This window comes from Drosophila rhopaloa, unplaced genomic scaffold (genome assembly GCF_018152115.1).
Source record: "Drosophila rhopaloa isolate 14029-0021.01 unplaced genomic scaffold, ASM1815211v1 contig_115, whole genome shotgun sequence".
Lineage (NCBI taxonomy): Eukaryota > Metazoa > Arthropoda > Insecta > Diptera > Drosophilidae > Drosophila > Drosophila rhopaloa.
Window position 1 is genome coordinate 3,060,265 of NW_025334990.1, and position 20,686 is coordinate 3,080,950.

General features: G+C 40.0%; 1 protein-coding gene across 1 annotated transcript in view; it reads right to left on the bottom strand.

The window, feature by feature from the left end:
- Positions 1 to 236: 236 nt before the first annotated feature.
- Positions 237 to 20,686, bottom strand: part of LOC108038743 (Krueppel-like factor luna) — a 40,810-nt gene continuing 20,360 nt past the window's right edge. The window contains exons 5-6 of the mRNA XM_044461863.1: positions 2,375 to 3,229; positions 237 to 1,543 (exon numbers count right to left, since the gene is read on the bottom strand). Of these exons, the coding sequence (XP_044317798.1) occupies positions 1,371 to 1,543; positions 2,375 to 3,229 (1,028 nt within the window). The 3' untranslated portion in view covers positions 237 to 1,370. The remainder of the gene's footprint in view (positions 1,544 to 2,374; positions 3,230 to 20,686) is intronic.

Consider the following 20,686-nt stretch of genomic DNA (forward strand, 5'->3'; position numbering starts at 1 on the left):
GCAAAAGCAAAAGCAAAAGGCGGCCGGCACTCGCTGACAACTTGCCACACATCTCAGTGCTGGATGGGGAGGGGATCACGGGAACCCCGAGGGCACACTTGTGGGTTAACGTTAGACCGCAGCCCCATTGTGCGCCAATTGATTTTTCATTCAAATGAAAATGCTTCGCGGATTTGGCCAGCGATCCCGTAATGAGCACGGCCAAGGCTTCGTTTGGTACAAAAAAGTATTCGCTTTTCTTTTATTTCTCAAAAAATAATACAATTTGTTTTGCTTTTGTGTGTTGTGTTTGTCTGTGAGTGTGCTAAAATCTATGATGACAGTTGGTATGAGGCAAATTGCGTTCGGGGCTCGCCAGGGAATACAGTGCGTTCCGTAGCTATAAGGCAGTTTGAATTGTATACATTGGTTTATCTACTGGTAATTTCTTGGCAAATATTGTTCGTTTTATAAATAAATGTAGGCAATGATAAAAAAATATTGAAATGTGTTTAAATTCTTAAAATGCTCTGAGATGTTTAATGAAATGTGTTTGCAAAAAATGAAAGTATTTCATTAGTTATTCTTTTAGAAAAATAGTTTTAGTACTTTCTAAAATAGATTTATTCTGAATTCGAATGATTTAAAACTTATAAAAAATACAGTTTTAGTTTCATATGTCTGATAATTGGGAAGTATCATACTAGCTATTCAGCACTTTCCTTACCGATCCCCACTTGGTCAAAATCCTCATCAACTATCACATCATACGCGTATAGTACAAAATGTTTTAAATACCCTACAGATGAGAGAATTTCTATATATATATTTATATAAATATTGCTTTGCTTGGCTCTTCCGGTTGTTTTGCCTCTTTTGTAGTGTTTTTGTATACAATTTTCTACTTAATAACCAATAAAAATTTGATCTAAAATTAGTTAAATTTCTTCTTACCGAACTAGGCTGTAAATGTTTATCTAGATCTATGTACACGCAAGTTGCTAGCACCAATCCAAAACTATCTGTATATATATGTATATTTAACTATGCAGATATTTCTATGTGTAGTAGGTAAAAATCCACTTTGTTAACTTGGCTTCTGAAGGCAATTGTCTCTGGGCTTAAAATGTGAAAAATTTTACAAATCTTTCCGCCCCATAACTACAGTATAACTACATCTAAGTTGGGCTTTGAGCCCTCTTAAGGTGTAAATTGAGCTACTTAAGCGATATGGAATATCTGGTCTCAGTAAATGATCAATGGAAGTGGTTCGAGTGCATATAAATAACCAAGAGCTGCTCCCCGCAGCATCTCAGATGAGTATTCTCGGATATGAGTTCGAGTACGAGTACGAGTACGAGTATGTATGGCCATTCGGCAGTTCCAGATCCTCAGTGGCGGCGCATGTGCAGCGACAGGTGGTCCGAGCGGCTGAAACTCCGGGTGCACAGTTGGCAGCGGAAGGGCTTCACGCCCGTGTGCTTCCGGTAGTGCCGGGTCAGCTCATCAGACCGGGCGAAGCGCCAGATGCAGCCCTCCCACGTGCACACGTACGGCTTCTCACCTGCGGAAGATTGATTCATTTTATTAATTTTTTTGTGGGTTATTCCTCATCATTTTCAAAATTAAATCAAATTTATAAATTTTTTATTTCCTTTAAAACTACACTTCTTGCGATCTCAAGAATTGAGATCTTGCTCATATCTCATATAAGCATATCTCATTGCCTTATTTGGTAACCTGTTTTCGTGAGACAATTTTTTTATGAGAATCTAACAAAAGTGTCTTTTGCATTAGTATATGGGTTGAAAATCAAAAACAAAATTAAGTCAAAAATGTGTTGAATTAAATCGATAATTCTACTAGGTTTCACATAAAAATAGTTGTGTTAAAAATATGTTAAAAATGAGTATTTATTAAATAAATAAATTAATAATAAAAGAACATGGAAATTTATACGATAAAGAGTGCGCTGTTCAATTTTTTTTTAAATGTGTAAAAATATGTTTTGCCAAAACTATTATAATCTTTAAATCTTATATGTGTTAGTCAAGAAATGTTTACTTCAAACAAAATTAAAATCTTTAAAATAAAACTTAAAACTTTCAATTAATTTTAACTATACAGCTTTAAGTTTATGAATTATGATTAAAATATGATGAATTCATTACCTAGTTGCAAAACGTATTAGTTAAAAGGACTAACCATATTTCTTGGAATTCTGTGCCACCAAATAAATTAAAAATTGACTGACCTAATCTAATTATATCTAACACACATGACATAAACTTTCTTTTCTTGCCATTTCCTATGTAATTTTCATTATTAATCGTATACATTTATGCTTGATAACCGTGAAAAATTGATAAATAAAATATAATCCACTGAACCTCACCTGTATGCGTTCGCTTGTGCGCCTTGAGGTGCGAACTCTTCGTGTACACCTTGTCGCATCCTTCGGTGTCGCACTTGTGTACCTTGCGGTTCTTGGAGAGATCATTGTAGCCGCCGTTGGCCGTCGAGTCGGAGGAGGATCGTCCGAAGGCGGATCCACCGCCCCCGAAGTTAATCCCGCTGAAGCTGCTGCTATCCTTGCGCGTCGCCCCCAGAGCCATGCCCCCAAAGGCAGGATTGAGGGCGGCATGTGGTGAGCCCGAGCCGGCGTAGCTCTTCCAACTCGGCGAGGAGGAGGAGCAGCCCGAGGCCAGGGACTTGCTGGATCCGCCAGTGGGCGAGGACTTCCTCGTGGCCTGACCATCTCCGAACTTGTACGGATTCTTGAACAGACTCAGCAGCGAGAACTTGCGGTCGTAGTCCTGCATGCTGTTTGCCGCAGATCCTGCCCCGCTGCCGCCGCTGTTGCTGCCGTTGTTGTAGCTGCAGCTGTTGTTGTTGTCCTCCTGCTTGCCGCTGCCACTGCCGCTGATCCGTCGATAGGTGAAAAAGAATGGCGAGGCCGCAAAGAACGGCGAGAATGGCAACTTGGACACACCGGAGGCATACAGTTGTTGCTGCTGCGTCGACTGCTGCTGCTGCTGCTGCTGTTGCTGCAGTTGCTGCTGCTGATGTTGCTGGCGGGCAAAGGCCCCCAACGAAGCGGCACCTGCTGAGCCCGCTCCAAAGCCCGAGGACGAGGATGAGCCGGAGGATCCACCCTGCTTGCCATTGCTGTAGCCAATCGCCTTTGTCGCAGACGAGGATTTGCAGCTGTTGGAGCCGCCGCTGCTGCTGCTCCCATGCGAAGTGCTCGCTGCAATGGGAAGAGGGGAAACGGAGGGGTGAGCGGTGGGAAAAACCAATTCAGATTTGGTTAGCAAAATGGCCAAAATAGTGGGGCCACTTTATGGCCGCAAAAGCCTAATGAGCCTCGTAAATGAACCGCAAACTGAGACAAACTCCCAACCATGCCAAACCAAGGCATACAAATACTAATTTAATAAGTCGAAGGATAAAATACCCTGGCAATATTCATTTTTAAAACTGAAAAGAGTTAATCACGATAAACATTATCTTTTTGTAAGGTGTAACGAAAGAATCATATAGATGCATAAGGAGATTCCACCGTGTTGAGCTTGAAATCATTTATACCATATCGTTTGCTGCAAAACGACCCCATAAAATAAAGAGGGAAACTTATTGATCGATGTTTTATATAAATTTTGAGAAATTTTATATTCAGAAGGGCCAAAGATTTCATCAATGAACTTCCAAATAATTGCAACTCTATAAAACGAAGTCCTTTAATTCTGACCGCTCTTTTTGGAAAATACAAGATATAAAGCATTATAATTAAAAAAAATTAAGTATGAATTTAAAATAAATTTGAATGAGTAGCATTAATAAACGTAAAACAAGTATGCCTTTTTATAAAAATTTACTTGGTTATGACGGGTTAAATTTAAAAAAAAACCAAATGAGAATTTACTTTGCCGAGCATGCTTGTTAAAGAGCAGGGAAACCGGCGGCCGGGAACACTTCGGCTTGTCAGTCGAGAGTCTTTACACAATTTCCTAATTTCGTTCGACCGCCTCATTGCATCAAAAACGTTTGCATGTCGCGTATTTTATGGCCGCCAGACAGCGACGACGAACGGACGGAGGCTCCAGCTCCAAGAGTCGAAGACGCGGATTCCGATTCAGACGGACAGCGAATCCGTGCAGTCGTGATCCATTTAACCTGTACTCTGGGCTCCAGACGACGACGACTGCCACTTTCGGCTGCCAGTTGCAGTTGCATTTGCAGTTCCAGTTGCAGTTGCAGTTGGGACAAGTGTGTCGATTTTGGCGCCCGCGACATCAACATCAATTGCCAGCCAAACTGCAGCTGCTGCTGGTCGCCGAGCGCCATCGCCCCACCTGCCCCACCTGCCCCCCATTTTGAAGGGTGCTCCATTCCGCCGAGCAAACCGAAGTCGCTGGGAAGTTTGCTCAACTTGGCCACTTGTCTTGGCTCAAGATTTTCGTTGCTTCTTTACTGCGATATTTGGAGTAGAAGACTCTGGCTTCTTTATTTCCTGGACTTGCAGTACTTATTTATTTACATTCAAAATCCTCAAAATATTCTAATTAAACTATCAAACAATTTATGCCAAAACAATTTACAAAATATAAATTTTAATGACAACTTTTATGACTGTTTGTAAATTTGAAACAATTTTTAAACAGGTTTCTTCAAAAATTCTATTTGGGAAACTAAAGATTTTAAGAATATACGATGCTGAACGAAAACGCATAAAAAGAATGAAATATAACTTACGTTTTAATATAGATATTAGCTTAAATTGAGGAAAAAATTTTACAAATTTTATTATGGTTCTTAGTAAATCCTATGGTATATCAGAAGAAATATGTATTTTTTGGGAAAACCATATAAGTTTCCCTGAAACTAAGTACGAAAAAATTTGACAAATAAACACCCTAGTCCATGTTGAAAAAGTATTTAACATTTATTTCCATTGCCCCCAACCCGCCCGTGATTTTTTCGCCCGCTAAGCACATTCAATTTTCACTCTTCTTGGCGTTGCAACTCGTTTGTCAGAGTCGAAAACAAAAGGCAAGCGAAAGGGGATTGAGGCGAACTGTACAAGTGACCCAGGCTTAAGTGCTTTGTCAAGCCTGCAAACTCCACATGACCGAGGGCCACATGGCGGCCAGCCAGCAACCCGACCATCCAAACCGGGCTAAGACTGACCGGCCAAGCAGAGAATGGGGTCCGCTGGTCCGCTAGTCCGCTGGTTTCTTAGCCTCAAGTGCCTCAAGTGCGTTTGCGACTGTCTCTGTCTACACATGTGTGCCCTGGCTTGATGCATTTGTAATTTCCATGCCAGCGAGCGTTTTGTTTCACCAGCACCGGGTTATAGTGCCCAAGGTAGCAGACGGAGGTTGCAGACTTACAGTAGGACGTCGTGAAGAGAAACCTCCATCCACCTTCACATGAAGTACAATCCCTTGCTAACAGTAATATATTTTATGTTCATTTTATGGATTTATTTTTAAAGCTGTGAGTCTTGAAATTGTATGACAATTAAATATATATTTTGTAATCCACTTCCCTTACCTTGTTAGTTTAGAGACTTAATAACTTATTACAGATTTGAATAAGAACTGTTTAAAAAAATATAATTTAATCGCTCAGTCTTTAACCTTTTCAAAAACTTTATTTATAATATATTACAGAATATAGTTTTCCAAATTAAATTGTTTGAAATTAATATTCCTTACACCCTGCACCAACTAATAAGGCACTTAATACGTTATTAAATTAAAAACAAAAATTCAAAAGTAATTTGTATTTATAAACTGGATAACCATGTTCAAATGTGTGAACTATGCATATTAGCTATTCATCTTTTTCAATTTACAGGGACTATGCCTTGGGGAGGGCTTAACTGCAGATGTTGGACTGTAGTTTTCGAGGGAGGCAGGTAAAGTAAGCCCCGGGTTGAGGTCCGTTAGCCCAGGCAGGCGCGTTATTAAAATTGATGGCATTTAATTGAACTGGCCATCAACGTCAGCCCACAGTGCTGTTTGCTGTTGCTGTTGCTGTTGCTGTGCTGTTTCTGTGTCTTTTCCGCTTTGCCCCATTTGCAATTGCTGGAAAGGGAAGTCCAGCAGCAGCAATGAGGATCGGATGGGATCGGAGAGAAGGGAGCTGGATACTGGATGCTACGCTGGCGTATGCTAATGCGCATTATGTGGCAACTCTCCGGCTGTCATATATTTCTCGTCTCCCAAATGGCCATTCTCCTGTCCAACTGCGAGTATATAGCCGCATGTGTGTGTTTGTAATCACCGCTTTTACCGAAATGCACACGCTGACTTCATATTTCTGCCAATTTGGCTTTGGCAACGGGCTACAGGCCACAGGCAGCAAACAGCCAGAAAACTCCAAACTCCAAACACCGAGCTTCAAACACCAAACACCGGGCGACCCAGAGATTTGAAATCACACTTGTGCCTATTGCCAAAGTGGTGCAATAAAAAAAGTGAATGTTGCCCCCAAGTGGCACCCGGCAGATCCGATCCGATGCGATGCGACGCGATGCGATGCGATGCGAAGTTATATAGACAGGCTCCTCCATCTCGGGCTCCTTTGGCGCGTCTTCAAATGGTCGTCGCTGTGGCCATAAACTGCTCATTTGACTTAGCTAGATTTACGTTGAGCAGCAAGTAGCCCCTTCCCCATCCACATCCACCCATCCACCCATCACCCCATCTAGCCCCAGCCCCTCCCCTTTCCCGCCCCTACTGTTAGTGTGCGTAGTCGAACGTGCCGCCCCAGTCGCAGTCGGCGATAATTATGATGAGGCCAGATCGTCCCCAGACCAAGCCACAAAAGCAGTCATCGCCGGAGAGAGGCAACCGTGGTGATAAGTAGCTGGGTAAAGGGATACCTTTAAGTCGTCTATGTCTTCTTTGTTTTTAATGAATGGTGAATTAAGTACATTCATTAATTATACCATATTTATTTGAAAAGGGAGAATTAATGGAGAAATGGTATAATCCAAGTAACTAGCAAACATGTTCAGTGCTTTTCAATTTCTAGTCCCAATACAAACAAAATTAAATCAATAAATATACCCTATGATCCCCGAATTACTTTTATTTTATTTATACACATATAAATTATACACCTTAGATAATCCTTTAATTAGTTAATTTGACATAAGGGAACAATGGAAATATTTTATTTACTGATTTTAAGTAAATAAATAGAAAGAATATTTGAGCTTTCTCACAATTCTTAATAATTTAGTACCCTACAAAATTTTACTACTTCGGAAGGTAACTTTTTTGGTGAAATTCTCATGGGATTTCAACCTTAATAAATTTGAATAAAATAAATATACCATATTATCATATCAAATAGAATTTCAATTATAGGTAATTATATATGATATCTGCCCAATAAAATTTGGCAAGGTGATCACTTCTGCTAACACTTTTTGCCCACTGTGCAGCGCGGTGTGTGCAATGTGCAATGCGGATCTCGCACCAAATGCGACTGCAAAACTTGCAACTTTAGAAATGAGAAGCAGACGCGGCCAGCGGAGAGAGAGAAAAACCCAGGCGAACAATAAATTACAAAAACAGTTGATAGGGTTTAATGTGCACTTGGTGTGCGATTGGTTATAATTGACAGTTCGCTTGGCTGGCTTGGGCAGCGCAGCTCAACTTGGCTCCAAGTCCGATTCCGGGCCCAACTTAGCGACGTGCTTGGCCAAGCACCACCAAGGCATCGAGCCACCAGAAGGCACCACAGAGCACCACCGGGCACCACCGGGCAACACAGCCATCGTGTGTTACGTTTCTAGCCACTTAATTGCCAGGCGCGCTTACGTTGATTTACTAGTTGATTTTTATATGAAACTGTCGTATTTAAGTTATAATTATGAAACAACATGGCTGCGTATCCGTGTCCGTGTCTATTGGATTCTGCAATTTTCACACATGAACCGTTCGCTTTCTGGGCCACATCATTTGACCAACTTTGACTCCGATACGTTTTGGGCCACCGACGAGTCACATTGGATTTATGGCATTGCGCATACGCCGTGGGGGCAGCCGTCGGTCGAAATCGCCACTATAACACATACACATACCCTCCGATCGGCCGCGGCTCTGGCTTTTTGTTTCAGCCATTTTTCACACTCTGCGGGCGTCTTTTGAACCTTGAAATAAAAGTTTTCCCACACTGCACACTGCAAAACATTTCGATTTTCCTTTTGGCGGCTGCACCACCATCGTCTCACCCTAGTCTTAGTCTTACCTAGTACCTGCCTGCCTGCCCGGCTAATCCAGCGCCCGATTCCCAGCCAGCCCAAAATGGTAACAGACGTAGACTCTGTGGCAGCAGGGAAAAAACTAATGAGCAACAACACAGCGAATGCAAACTGCACCTGCCAAAGAGAGCCACAGCCAAAGGAGCCACAAAAAAACAGCCCAGAAAAGTAAAAACAGAGGATAGGATGGTGAAAATAAAATGCCCTTTAGATAAGGAGACTTGGGAACTACATCATTTTCTGTTAAGTCTTAGCTGAATACTGGGAAATTAGGGGATAATTTACTAAATCACTTATTCACTTCGTCTTTTTGACATTTAAAAATCACAAAAAGGATAAAAAATAGTTATTTAGGTATTTGGATTTAAATAACATAATATGTGATATAAATATAAAAATAAAATAAGTTAGTGAAATACAAAATTATAATTATATATGACTATAGTCACTTAAATAATATTTCAAATTAAATGTAATTTTCAGATTCGTTAATTTTTAATAAAATATATTAAAATAATGAGCATAATGTATAAGAGAATAATATCTAAACAATAATTTATAATTTATAATAATTTTTTATCTAAATTATAAATTTTTGCAATATTTGTAGAGTACAAAAATTTTAATCAGAATTTAAAGATTAAAATAGTGCAAGACAGAATTTTCTTTAAAATTATATAATTTTGATATCAGTAAAACTTAATGAAATTAAAATACAAAACTCAATAGTTAAGCGTTGGTTTGTTCAGTAATTAAATTAATTGCTTTTATTTTAATACTTCAACCATTGTAAATAAGTTAATTTGGAAAATGAAAAATCTATTAAACAGTTGAACTATATTATTTTTGCTAATATTAAAATAAGTCTTCGGTCTGGTATGCCTACCCCAAAGGGTATTTTCAGCCAGCGAGGGCTGCCCACAGGAAAATCAGCAAACAGCATCGCCAAGACGTTGGCGGCGCTTCGTTAGCGGCTGCCGTTGCTCCCTCTCCCGGTCTCCAATCCAAGATAACCCCCAATCCAAGCCAGGCCCCTCATCCTCCTGCCTCCCACAGGTTTTTTTTTGTTGGTTTTTGTTGATTTGTTTTTTATGAGCAAATTGTGCAAATATCTTAGAGCGACGGCAGAAAAACGTTGACAACTAGATAAATTTAAATGAATTTCTGAGACTCATAAGCTGACAGCGAAATGGTCGATCAGAGTCGTGTATTTAGGGGCATGCCTCGCATGGAGTTCTTGATCAAAAGGCGGTAGCAAACGGCCAGCAAAAAGCGGACATTTAATTGTTTTTGCTACCAATTATGTATTTGTCAAGTTAATTGGTATGTCAACGCAACTAGTTTTTAGAGCGCGCTCCGTCGCAGCTGAGCTCCATCTCTCTGGCTAACTGGCCAACAGGCCGACTGGAGTCATCAAAGCTGACCACCGCCGGCGGAGCAAACGCCTGACGCATTGTCAATAAGCTGGCGACGACACACGGACATGGCCGAAGATACAAAAGCAATGCCAATCATGCAGGCATTTTACACCAAGCCCCCAGTCCGAGCCAAAAAGCCAAAGAGACAAGATCCCAGAGCTTCATGTGCACGCCGAGAAAAACCTATCAGTGATCTTCAAAACAAATGGATTATGGTCCTAAAAGTATCAATTCTATATCAAATATCTCACATTTTTTTTTATTTTGGAAAATATAAAATTACAAAGTAAAATATAAGAATTTTGAATAATTGATATAACTATAACTATTGGCTGAGTAAATAAATAAACTAATCAAAATAATGATATCTATTTAAAATATTCATAGTAAATCAAGGCAAAGTAAAGAAATAACAATTAAAACATATCAAGTAAACTTTTTGTTGACAAAGATATATATATTACTTGTTAATAAAATAAATTAAAAAGTTTAAGGGGGCTTGAAATCTATATGAAATAAAAAGAAGCGAATACGCAATGATATATCAATCATATAATATTAAAAAATGTCAAAAGGCGAATTAATGGCCAATAAAAGGATCCAAACTGATAGCAAAAATCCTTCGAATTTTCAACTATTTTTCCAAGTGCAGGACACTGCGAAGGTGTGAAATAGCTGGCCTGCCTGCAACCCAAAACCGGACCCGTTTCAGGCAGCTTCGCTTGTCGCCATTGATTGTCAGCGCGTGTTCTCTCTCCTGGCGTTGATGGATGGTTGGATGGCTGGATGGCTGGATGGATGGATGGATGGTTGGATGGATGGATGGATGGAAGGATGGTGGGCTAGGTGGATGGTCAAGTTGGGAGCTGGATCAAGGAGTTGCAAGCGGCTAGGCCCCTTCTTTGACTTATCGCCCGATCTGTGAGTGCTTAACAAATGCTTTGCGCTAATGACAATTTTGTTATACATTTTATGCATGCACAGACACAAGCAGATCGCGCGCGCATGGCGTATACGCAATGTCCGTGTCGATGTCCAATGTCCGTCGTCCGCAGTCCCATGTCCGTATGCCGATCACGATGATGACGATCGCAATGGCGATAATGACGATTATTCCGATGGTAATGATGATGGCGTGGATGCGTGTGCGATAACGCGACGGCAGCCGATGTCGATGGACAAGCCGATAAATAAATTTATGCACAAACCAGACGAGGCGTAAAATGCGCAATTTGATTTAATGCCTATATATGTGTGCGTGTCCCGCCATGGTGTCACTGTGTGTGTGTGTGTGTGTGTCAGTGTGTGTGACTCTGAGTGTGGGTATGTGTGCAATGATAATCGATTTATGGTGTGTGAAGTTTGTTTCCTTTACGTTTGCATTTTTTTTTCCCGCCGCGATTCTGTTTTTCTCCTTGGCTTTTTCGTTTTTTGTGTCATTGCTAATTGTGTACAAATATGGACAAAAGCGTGGACACGGCCGCGAAGGCGAAGGCTTTCTAAATGGCCAGTAAGTAGGCAGAGTCGCTCTCGGCCATCGGACATCGCCAGTTGGTAGTTGCAAGTTGGCAATCGACTAACAGTCGGCTAACAGGCGCTTTAAAATGCCTGCGAGAAATAATTTATGCATTTCTTTGTCTGCCGGCTGAGATAAACAGCGGCAAAGCAGTTTAAGTGGTTTTTTCTACGGCTGCACTGCGTCGGCACAACTATATATGAAATGCTATGGCCAGAGAATTCTGATTGGGCTTGGATACTGCGATCGGGCGAGGGCATTAAACGATCATTTTATGCAGCATTTCATTGATTTATTGATGCGCATACGTAATCGATGGGCTGGCAGGCGAGGACTTAATGCTAGTCTTGCTCAAAATATCTCTATAAAATCCATCGACACGTGTGTGCTTTATGTGGGAATGGGTGAGAAAGTGCGAAAATTATTTATTTTTCAACAACTTGTAACTGTCTTTCATGCAGCATAACACTTATTGTCAAGAATGAATGTTAGGAAGACAAATCAAAAATCCCATTTAATATATTTCATTAAAATGAATCTATTTTTCTTTATAGAACAAAGGAAGTATACGAAATATACTGTTAACTAAAATTCAAATAAATATTAAAAGTTTTAAAGTATATTTCGAACGTAATTTCGGTTTATAAAACCATAAAAAATATCCTTTCTAAGACATAATAACCATAAAAAATATCCTTTCTAAGACATCCATCCAATCAATATTGATCCTCCCCCTATTCGGTGGTTATATCAGTTCTCCCACATTGATTAATGCGTACCGAATGAAGTCCAAGTCCATTAAGTAGCCGCCTAATCAGTTTTACGGGGAATAAACCAAGTTTACGAGATTAATTAATGTTATTTATCTAAAAATTAGCGCCCCGCAATCGCCACAGCCATTATCGGTGGATTGATCGATTGTCTAGTTAAGCACCGACTTTTACAACCCTCTAAATCACCGAATGGACTTCAGCCCGATCCTCGCCAGACGACCGAAAAGCGTTTTGGAAGGCTCTTTCCGAGATTCAGTCGGCGTTGCCGCTGGGATAATTGGATCGCCGAGCTCCCAGGTTTTTGGGGCTGGCGACGGAGTTTGGTTTGGTGAGCGGTAATTGCCGCGTGTTAATTCAAACAAATGTCGGGGATTGCACATTTAATGTGAAAATGAAGAAACATTGCGCCGTGTGTATGTGCATGTGAGTGTATTTATGTGCTTACGGTTTGCCCCCAAACGAGCGTCTAGTCAGCTTGGTCAGTGTTACACAATAAAAAATATATGGTATTATTAATAAATAACACTAAAAATTTTTATTTTCACAGCTGCACATTTAGACTGCAAGTAGTAATCTGAGACAGGAAGAAGCAAACATAAACAAACAAAGTTAATTGCCTTTCATTTGGTTTTTGACAGCATAAATAATAAAGTATAGTGCATACATGCATAAAATAAATAATAATAGTTTTTATGTAATTTACCTAATCAATATTCATTATTTGGGTTTCTCTCAAATTTAAAAGTGCTTTAGCCGAATTTAAATGGGCCTAGTCATATAATATGCCAAATGTTTTTGTTAATTGTTTGCTTTAAAATTTAATAATCAAAGTTACATCCTCAATTTTCTTCCTGTGCAGCACGCTGGTTAGGTGGAGCGAGTGAAATAAATGATCCCAGCTTCATGTTTAATTTATTTGAAAGTCAACACACATATAACAACGGCAACAACAACAACACCAAAAGGCAAAAGCTGAATAAGAAGAAGACGAGGCCGGTGACTGTAAAACAGTAAAACGCAAAAACAACAAGAGCAACAAAAATTAGAAAAAAAAATAAAAACAAAAACAAAACGTATATACACAAGGTGGAGATGCCTGGACGTTTGTTGGCCATTTGGCTGGAGAGCACGGCATTAATGCGTCGTAATCACACTAAGCAGACATTAAATGCGTTTTCGCTGTTTGAGCACCACCACAGCCGCAGCAGCACCACCGCTGAAGATCCGCAGCACCACCGCACCACAGCACCACAAAAAACCAGACAGGCGAAGAGGAGCTGAGCTGCGGCTACAACATTTACTTGTACCAGCGCCTAAATGATTGATAAAATAATTGCTTGCACGTGATGCCAGAGAGAGAGAGGGAGATAGGGAACGAGAAATAGAGAGGTGAAAAGAGAAAGGCCTCGCCTCACGCAATTCCAATTCCTCTGGCTGCAAGTCCAAGTGTCAACCGAAGGCCTGGGAATCCCAGGAACCTCCCAAAACACCCGAGAACATGTAAAGGAACACAGCGTCGGAGGTTCGAAATTTAAAATACCTTAATACCTCAATTAATCTTAGAAGCTGAACAAGTTTTAACGACACAGCTGAGATATGTGAGGTGTTGGAGAAATACGCAGTTTCATTTGTAATATAATATATCATTACCATTAATTGGTTCATTCAATGTATTTATGTATGTATATCCTTTATTATCAAAAATACAATTTTTACAAGTTCGCCTATCCTTATTTAAAATATTTTTCTTAAAAAAATTGTCAAAAAACAAGTTGAGAAATTAAAGGAAATGTGTTTAAAAATACGCACAACAAAAAATCAACATCGATTTTCTTTTTTTTTGGTTTTGTAATTTTCTATTAAAAAAACTAAAGCTTAAAATAGTTAAGCTCTTTTAACTTAATAAATAGTAATGTTTTAAGATGACAAATATTTTCTACATTGGGTTCTGGACTTCACGTTCTAAATATAAATATATTCTTTGTAGATGGAAAAACATCTTTGTCAATCAGCGGTAGAACCAAAACTTCCCAAAATTAAGGCAATCCAAATTCAAGAGTCAGTCCAAATACACCGAAAAAAGCATTGCAAATCTAACGAATTATAACGTGGGAAACTAACTGAGAGACACCCCAAAGAGGGAGACGGAAAGTGAGTGAGGGAAAAGGCACAAATTGCCGCAGTTAACGGTTCCTGTTTCATCGCAAATTTGGCGGCTGAAAACAGAAACAGAAAAACGGAAAACCCCGAACCGAACGAAGAAAAAATACAGAAACAGAAACCGAAAGACAAGCGCCTGAATGAAGCTTCCAAAAGGCAACAGCGAACGGGCGACACTAGCCTGCGGTACTGTGGATTGAGATATAGTAATATATATCTTTCCAAAAATAATTTTGAGATCAGCAAAAATATTGGCAATAAAGGATTATATTATTTTAATTTTGATCCAAATATGATTTTGACAAGTTAAAATAGATAATTAAAAGAGATAATTATTATTGAAAATTTGCTTCTATTTCTAATCTAAGGAACTTGCACTCAAAGAGGTCCTAATTTTCACTGTGGCGTTAAAATTCGCAAGCTGTTTTGGTATTATCCTGAAACTGGGTAATCAAGATACATTTGAAATAAGTATGTTACCAAGGTGTTTAAGTGTTTGTTGTTAGCTGTCAGCTGTACAGTTTTAGTTTTATTTAAATAGACTTAGGTTGCCCAAGAGTATTAGTTAAATTTATTGCAATTTAAATAACAATTTTTTTTAACGTTAATAATAAATTTATTTAAAAACAACGCGTGAATGTCATGTAAGTATTTCGAGACATAAATAAAAGTAGTCCTTGTCGATCAGATAATAATCTTTCTGAATTATCCCCTTATCTGATTGATTTCCATGGTGCCATTGCCCCACTGTGCTTTAGATCTTTGGCAATGCCAAAACGACTGCTCCACGACAAGTGGCCCCCCGCACGGTTCTGCCCGCCCACTCGTGCGCCACATTATTTCATGCAAAATCATGCCATGGGAACCACGACCCAGCGATGCTCCACGAGCAGTCATCCTACCGTCCTCCCATCGCCGCCCTAGCCTCCTCCAAAGCCCACTGCATGAGGCAGCAAGCAGTCTAGAACTATTACCCCAGTCCCTGGCCATGGGACAGCATCCGACTGCAACTAATGCACAATCATCGCAGATTATTTCATTTAATGTCAATACAAAACCAGCAAGAAGCCATCGCAGGCAGCCTCCGCTGCAGTTCCTCCTTCTCTGAATCAATGCACTGAGAAAAACTATTCGAAAAAGAAAAAAATATATTTTTACTTCTTGTATTATTATTATTATAGCAGATTCCTAAGCTTCTCTTAGCAAATGTAAAATTAAAAACAATAAATAAATTATATAAGGGAATTAAGAAGAAATGGCTTATTTTCATAAACATTTTTTGAACATTGTTGGATTTCAGATTGCAATTTGTTTGATTAGTATTAGGATTAAGCGAGTACGCAGATCGTGCTATAAAATTAATGTTTTGGATTTTTCTTCGTGTAGCAAAGACTCCGATTCTGTTTCGGTTTGCGACTATGGGTTGCCCGGGACCAGGGATCCTGGCGTGCATCGAAAGCTGAAAGTTTGACACTCCAATTCTCAATGCCGCTGGGCAAACAAATTGAGTGTAGAGCGCGGCAGGGGGCACTGAGGCGTTTTGCCCGTTAGTGTTTTGCAAACGAGTTTAAACTGCTGTTGACTTTTGAAAAGTTTAAGGGCCCGGGCCAGCAGTTAACCGCGAGCTGGGAGCTTCGATTTGGCCCAAAAGACAGGCGATCCCATAGCCAGTTCCAACTCCTCCGTTTGACCTTGCAAAATCGATGTTCAATGTTCGATTTCGGCACATTTTTCGCTGGTTTCGCTTTATTTATGGCCCGGCCTGGCGATATTTATTTGAGGCTGTCTCTATGCCCGATCCGATCGCATCCGTCATGCGCCTTTTCAATGGTATTTGAAGTGTGCAATCAATTTTGGTTTTTGCGGTTTGAAAATAAAGCAACGTTTTGCATATTGAGAGCGAACAGTATGCGATTGAGATTTAGCGAATGACAGAAGATGGAAGATCTCCTGTGGCGGAAGTCATTGAAAGTGAGGTTTATTAGGGAGTCTGTCGATGTAGTTTTATTAATTTATATTCGATTATGTAGCGAAAAACAAAATGAGAATCAAATTTTAAATTCAATGAATGACATTTAGCTTACTATATAAAAGGCTGATTCAGACATCATATAAAAACTATACTTTATCTTAATACAAAGGGGCTTAAAGATTTTAAAACCTTGTTAAAAACTTAAGTATTCACCTGCTAGGTCCAACTTAATAAAGGCAATATAAATGGCCTAAGTACCCATCTAAGGATTACCATCCCACACCATTCCCACAGTCGACCGTTAAGTATTCATAAAATATCTCCCAGCTCCCTGCTGTCAGCTATCTTCCTGCAGCTATCAATTGAGCTAACAACCACCCACCGACGATGCTGCTAAGGAGGCTAACAACCCAAGTAAAATATAAACCGAGCTGATATCGGGGCAATCTTTTAAATTAATTTGTTGTCACCAGTTTGTTGAAATAATCTGGCGAGCAAAACAAATGTTACCGCCAATCGAAGCCAGGTGGGTGGGCACCGGCAGCAACAACAACAGGCAGCGACACATGCCGGGGCTGCTGCAACTCGCAGCTTGGATCCAAAACTGCCCAACCCCAAAATTGTTCACCTGTCAAATCAGCGAGCTGCGATCTTTTATTGGTGGCAAGAGGCGAGCGCCAATTGTTGCTGGCCACAGTAAGCTGCAACAGCAGCAGCAGCAGCAGCGGCAGCCGGAGCAGATTTATTTATTTAAGCGATCCGAGTCGAGGTGCACCCAATTTCAAATGGTGCTGGCTATCCCAGACGTGCACTGCGAGAAATCGTTCGCCCAAGATGGCAAAATGCTATAAGAGTGAAACATTTTTTTAAGGCAGAAAACTCTTAAGGAAAGTAAAATGAAGAGATCCATAAAAGTCTGAGAAAATGATCTTCAAGGCAACAGTGCTATATTAGATTTTCGTTTATCTAAGGAAAATATCTAGATTTTTTTTTTGGAACTCTCGAATAAACACACGGACTCTAATTTAAATACAAGGGGAACGCTTAAGTCAAGTGCCTTAAACTAACGAACACCAGTTACTCTGATAACCAATTTCAAAACAAATATGTACCCAACAGACGGCGCAATTTGGTATTTTATTGGTGCGGCAAAACAATAAAGATGCGGAGCAAACTGGCGGTAAGGTATTTTTATCATTTTTATTATCATTTTTATTTTTTTTATATGGCCATCTTAAACTTAATTTTTTAATAGGTTTCGAAATAATTGCTCAATTTGAAATATATTTGTTGTGTGGTAGATATTGACAAAATTAATATATGCTACAGAAGCCCGCGATTCGTGGGCGTTGCTTTACGAGTAAAAATATAGGTAGAGAAATTGGAATTGGTGATTTTTTATTTTCAAAATTCTTTACATGGGCACAATGTTTGCTTATTTTACTTTTAATTTTAACACTCTATCTTTAATGTGTTTTATAGTGAGCTTAAATCAATGCTGCTTAGTGGGAAAGCTATATATTTTGTAAGCATTCAAGATAATATTTTGTTTTTAGAATTTAATTTAGGGAGCTTAATTCAAAACTGTAAAAATGCTTAGTAGATAGGGACAGTAGAAAAGCGACTAACTATAATGATAATATTTTTTTTCTTACAGCGACTTTTTATACCCTTGCAGAGGGTATTATAATTTCAGTCAAAAGTTTGCAACGCAGTGAAGGAGACATTTCCGACCCTATAAAGTATATATATTCTTGATCAGGATCACCTCCTGAGTTGATATAGCCATGTCCGTCTGTCCGTCTGTCCGTCTGTCCGTCCGTCTGTCCGTCCGTCCGTCCGTTTCTACGCAAACTAGTCCCTCAGTTTTAAAGCTATCTGCTTGAAACTTTCCCAAAAGTTGTCTTTCTATTGCAGGTAGTATATAAGTCGGAACGAGCCGGATCGGGCGACTATATCATATAGCTGCCATATAACTGAACGATTGGAAAAGCCATAACGTTGATGTTTTTAAAGTTAGGAAGTTGGGATTTTCTATGAGTTTTATTTTTGGCCAATTAATCCGACCTACCAAATTTCATAAGGATCGGACGACTATATCCTATAGCCGCCATATAACTGATTGATCGGAAATGCCATAGCTTTGGTGTTTGTAAGGAAGTTAGGAAGTTGTGATTTTCTATGGGTTTTATTTTTGGCCAATCAATCCGAAATACAAAATTTCATAAGGATCGGCCGACTATATCCTATAGCTGCCATATAACTGAACGATTGGAAATGCCATAACTTTGGTGTTTTTAAAGTTAGGAAGTTGGGACTTTTTTTGAGTATTAAGAATACATCGTATGAATAATTTTGAAGAATATAATTTACAGAATATTCTGCAAGGGTATATCAACTTCGGCTCCGTCCGAAGTTAGCTTTCCTTTCTTGTTCTATTAAATATATGTAAATTGTAAAATTAACCATCCACTTCTAATCGATGGTAAATTTCTTGAATTTTTTTCACTTAATCACTGTCACAGCAGATTTTCCATGGTCTCTAAGCTTTTAACAGCTTTAAGCGGAAAATCGTGTGGTTAATTATAGCTGGTGTTTCCGAAAAATTGTTTACGGATAGGATCAATTTGACACGGCTCCTGGTGGTCTGTGGCGATTTCTCGCAGTGCCCGGTAACAACGGCTGCCGCTGCCCGACTGGCTGGCCTCGTAAAGACTTAATTAAAGCGCTTGGCTTTGCCCACTCTCAATCCCCAGTCCGAGTCCGAGTCCGAACCCGAATCGAATCCCGCTCCGTCTTTGCTTTGGTTTTCGCTTTGTGAGTTGGTTTTGTTGTTGGCCGTTGGCCGAGCGATAAATTCATGCCGCTAATTTGGCAGCGTTAACTCAATTTGTGACCACAAAATGCACAATTTGTCGCTGATTTTGATTGCCCATTGGCTTGAATCGGTGCCCGAGTGTCTGTGTCTGCGTGTGTTGTATGCCATTAGGTATTGGCCACGCCCCTTATGCTCACCCAATGCCTTATGTCTGTGGCTTTGTTTATTGTCTAATTATAGAGAGTCGGACCGAAACCGCAACCGCAGTGGGGGAGGGGGTTGATACACCGAAAGTCGCCCCAGGGAAAACGACTCTCTCAGCGATTCGGCTATAGTCCCAGTTAAAGCTCCCAGCTCCAGCTCCACCTCCATTTCCTCCACGGGCATCGTCATCATCTCACGAGTGCATCCAACTGCATTCGGCTTTATCGGAGCTCGCAAATCTTTTCTCCTCACACAATTGACTGTCGGCTCTTTTCTACTGCGGGGCTCTGTGCTGCGATGCTAACTCCGTCTTCAGGGGTCCCAAAGAGGTTGGTCTATAAAAAGATTTTCCCATAGCTTGCCGCTTCATATTTTAAACTGATAAAAGTGTGAAGTGGCTGGAAAATGTGGTTCAGCTTATGCATAAAGCGCGGCAGCCTTATAAGGCTCTCAACTCTAAACTCCTAACGGACTGAGCACGCACTCCGACTCCAACTACAACTCCAACTCCAACTCCATCTCCGATTCCGAGCTGGACTGCATCGGCAGATACAACTTAACTCGGACCCGCGAACCCGCGGACCCGTGGACCCGATTCGATCCACTAACTGGCTCATAAATCTCGGCAATTAATTTTTTAAAGTGCAAGTCCGATGGAGTGGGACTCCTAGCCGTGACAACTGTCACCGGCTACACACGTTAAGTAAATAAAAATTTGCTCACATTTGTTTTTCCAGCTTTTGCGTAATTTGCGCAGGAATTTTTCGCTCGTTTCTCTTTCCTGCAGATTTGCAAGATGATTTAGGGCAAACAACTTGTTACGCAACGCGTTTAATGGGGAGGGTAAAACTGGCTAAACATGTGTTAAATGATAGGGATATTAATTGGCGGATTGCGTACATTGTTCTCTGTAACGCAGAAGAAAGTGGAGTTAGTATGATTGAATCTTTATACCCGTTACTCGTAGAGTAAAAGGGTATATTGTATTCGTGCAAAAGTATGTAACAGCTAGAAGGAAGCGTTTCCGACCCTATAAAGTATATATATTCTTGATCAGGGTCACTAGCCGAGTCGATATAGCCATGTCCGTCTGTCCGTCTGTCCGTCTGTCTGTCCGTCTGTCTGTCCGTATGAACGCTGAGATCTCGGAAACTATAAAAGATAGAAGATTGGCATTTTGCATGCAGATTCTAGGAGTTCCTACGCAGCGCAAGTTTGTTTCAAAAAGGTGCCACGCCCCCTTTAACGCCCACAATCGCTTATATACGATAAATTTAAATATTTCGGAAAAGTAAAAATGCAGTTTTATTGTGTTTATAAATACCTATCGAAATGTAGAAGAAATTTTTCAAATCGGACCATTCGTTAAAAAGTTATGCGTGATCAAAGTTTCTATCTCCATCTCCCTCGCACTCCCTTTACCTGAGTAACGGGTATCTGATAGTCGGGGCACCCGACTATAGCGTTCTCTCTTGTTTTGTGATAGAATTGTGTCAATGAAAATTTGTATTCTTAGATGGGATCAAATATTTAATAAACTTTACCAATTTTATCGACAATTTTTA